The sequence below is a fragment of the Bos grunniens genome, chromosome 15 (assembly GCF_055505025.1).
Source record: "Bos grunniens cultivar Pamir isolate PY7600 chromosome 15, Bosgru_T2T1.0, whole genome shotgun sequence".
Classification (NCBI taxonomy): Eukaryota; Metazoa; Chordata; class Mammalia; order Artiodactyla; family Bovidae; genus Bos; species Bos grunniens.
The window spans coordinates 82,628,501-82,631,840 of NC_141179.1; the positions used below are offsets into that span (position 1 = coordinate 82,628,501).

The 3,340-nt window shown below is 38.2% G+C and overlaps 1 protein-coding gene across 1 annotated transcript; it reads right to left on the bottom strand.

Moving 5' to 3' along the window:
• Positions 1-1,835: 1,835 nt before the first annotated feature.
• On the bottom strand, positions 1,836-2,783 carry LOC147358825 (olfactory receptor 5B12-like). Its single transcript, XM_086342154.1, has one exon. It carries the CDS (start codon positions 2,778-2,780, stop codon positions 1,836-1,838), a length of 945 nt encoding a protein of 314 aa, XP_086198280.1. The 5' UTR covers positions 2,781-2,783.
• Positions 2,784-3,340: the final 557 nt, after the last annotated feature.

The window sequence follows — 3,340 nt, forward strand, 5'->3', positions numbered from 1 at the left end:
CCCTCCCAGCATCAGGGTCTTTTCCAATGAGTCAACTCTTCACATGAGGTGGCCAAAGTACTGGAGTTTCAGCTTCAGCATCATTCCTTCCAAAGAACACCCAGGGCTGATCTCCTTTGGCATCACCAACTCCATGGACGTGAGTTTGAGTGAACTCTGGGAGTTGGTAATGGACAGGGAGGCCTGGCGTGCTGTGATTCATGGGGTTGCAAAGAGTTGGACATGACTGAGCGACTGAACTGACTGATTATGTTGGTGTGAGTTTGCCATAAAATGCCTTTACACATTGAGATATGTTCCCTCTATACCCACTTTAATGATAATTTTATATCATGAGAGGACAATGAATTTTGTCAAATGCTTTTTTGACATTGCTACACTACCCAAAGAGATCCACATATTTAATGCAATTACTTTCAAAATATGCATGACATTTGCATCCATGATACTGTCATGTGGTTTTTGTATTTCCTTTTGATAATGTGGTTTACCACATTGATTGATTTCTGGATGGTGAACAATTCATGTGAAATAAATGAAATAAATCTTATCTGATCATGATGTTAAATCTTTAGATTTCTTTAAAAAATATCTTCGTAATTGTTGTCATAACACAGAATGATTTGTTGTGTTGTGACATCCAAAAATTGAGACATAGGCTAGATTATTCACAGAGATTGACAAGGACTAGGCCAACTTCTACTCTGAGCTTAAATGCCAGTCTCTAAGTTGGCAGCCTGACTGTAAACAGGAAGGAATGGAAATAAAATGTGTCCTAGGCTGATGACAGAGTCATCTTTTTTTTAAATCAAATGTTATTTTTATTTCCATAAATTAAAATATGCATATATTATTATTTCTCTTGTCTTATACTCTGGTCTAATTTTTAAATTAAAATTTTCATGAAAGTGAAAGTGTTAGCCCCTCAGTCACATCTGACTCTTTGCGACTCCATAGACTGTACCTAACCAGCCTCCTCTGTGCATGGGATCCTCCAGCAAGAATACTGGAATGGGTAGCCATTTCCATCTACAGGGGTTTTTCCTGACCCAGGGATTGAACCCAGGTCTCTTGCATTGCAGGCAGATTCTTTTCCTTCTGAGCCACCAAGTGAAGTTGCTCAGTCGTGTCCAACTCTTTGCAACCCCATGGAATGCAGCCTACCAGGCTCCTCCGTCCATGGGATTTTCCAGGCAAGAGTACTGGAGTGGGTGGCCATTGCCTTCTCCAATGAGCCACCAAGAAAGTCCCCAAATTGTCATATGAAGATGTAGATTCTGGATAATGAGCTGACAAATAGGAAAATTGAGCAAATTAAAGATGACCATATAATTATGCTTATTATCATTGAAACAGGAAAAAAAAAGAAAACAAAACATTAAGCAATAAAACTATAGCCAGGATATTTGGCACCAAGTTTATTTAAGAATGCATTATCAGACACCAAAATCATTGTTTTATTAAATTATTTAATATATATTACAAATATATTCTAATAGCCTAATCTCATTTATACTGAACTCATTTTTTGTCCATTCATGAATGTGTGATTTACATGAGGTTTCCATAAATGATGTTTCTTTGGGCATTTACTTAATATACATTGAATGAAATGAGAGTGGGGCTGATAATGTGAAATAATGAAATGCAATTAAAGAGAAATTTTATATAAGATGTCTGAGTTCAAGGTTGATACTACCTAAACTATTTTTCTTTTCATCATACACTTAATAAAGGATTTGAGAAAGTACATCAATAATTTATAAACCTGTTGGTCTAGCAAGTCACTATTTTCCCTAGCTTGATTGGTACGTATGAAATGTGTTTCTAGTTAATTAAATTTTGAATCTTAGAGAAGACTTTGCCTTCCCCACAGCCTTTTTTAGTGCCCTCTTGACCTCTTTGTTCCTCAGACTATGGATCAGAAGGTTCAGCATGGGGATGACTATGGCGTAGAACACAGACGCCATTTTGTCTGTGCTCATGGAATGGCAGGAGCCGGGCTCAAAGTACATGAAAGAAGCTGTCCCGTAAAAGATGGAGACAGCAGTGAGGTGGGAAGCACAGGTGGAAAAGGCCTTTTGATGTCCTTCAGATGAGCACATCCTCAGAATGGTGACAAAGATAAACAGATAGGAGACCAGGATGACCAGGTTAGAAGAGAGGACAGTGAAGCCAACCAAAAGAAATAAAACCATCTCACTTCTGTTGCTTTCTGAGCATGAGAGAGCCAGGAGAGGAGTAGCATCACAGAAAAAGTGATCAATCACATTGGATCTGCAGAAAGACAGACTGAATATGTTCCAAGTGTGAACAGAGGCCTCCAGAAAACTAAGAACATAGGACCCTGTGACCATCCAGGAACACATTCTTGGTGTCATGATGTTGGTGTAATGGAGTGGTTGACACACCGCTGCATGACGGTCATAGGCCATTGAAGCCAAAAGAAAACTTTCCATAATGAGAAAGACAGCAAAGAAGAAAAGCTGAGCAGCACAAGCATTGTAGGAAATGACCTTGTCTCCCGTGAGGAATCCAGCCATCACTTTGGGAGTGACGGCTGTGGAGTAAGCAAAGTCCACCAGAGCGAGGTTGCTAAGGAAGAAGTACATGAGAGTGTGGAGACGAGAGTCCAGCAGGATCAGCGTGATCACCCCCAGGTTCCCAACCAGAGTGAGGAGGTAGATGAGTGTGAACACTAGAAAGAGTGGGATCTGCAGTTGTGGGTCATCAGTTATCCCGACAAGAATGAACTCAGTCACGACTGTACTGTTCTTCATGGGGGTTATTTGTGCAGTATGTGAATGGCCTATAGCAATGAGAAAAGAGGAGCTTGTTAGCAACGGAGTTAGAATTATCATTATGTCCAATATATACCTTGTATCAGAATTTTTTGAATTTCACATGGGTGTAACAACAAACTGTAATTTCTAAACATTGGTTAAAAATAGATTGTTCTAGCTTAAATGATTTTGGAGGTAATACAACCCTATCTTCTATCTTAATAAATTATCAAAATTAAAGTTCAGAGACAAAAGGCAACTTATGGAAAATCACAGGATTTGTTATTAAATTAGATACGTTAGCATCACAATTCAGATTTTTATACACTGACAGACTATTTACTCAATAAAATAGGATCCTGTAAATTACTTCATTTCATTTCAATTACTGCTATTGTATCGAGCAGTGTTATATTCTACTAAAACATAGTTTAGTATATCATTTTCTAGTCTTTAGTAGTCTCAAAGGATAATGGGATACAAAGAATATGTAACTTCCACAGATTGGGATACTGTAGTGAATCCTGTACAAGAAATAAAGACATCTAGAGAATAAA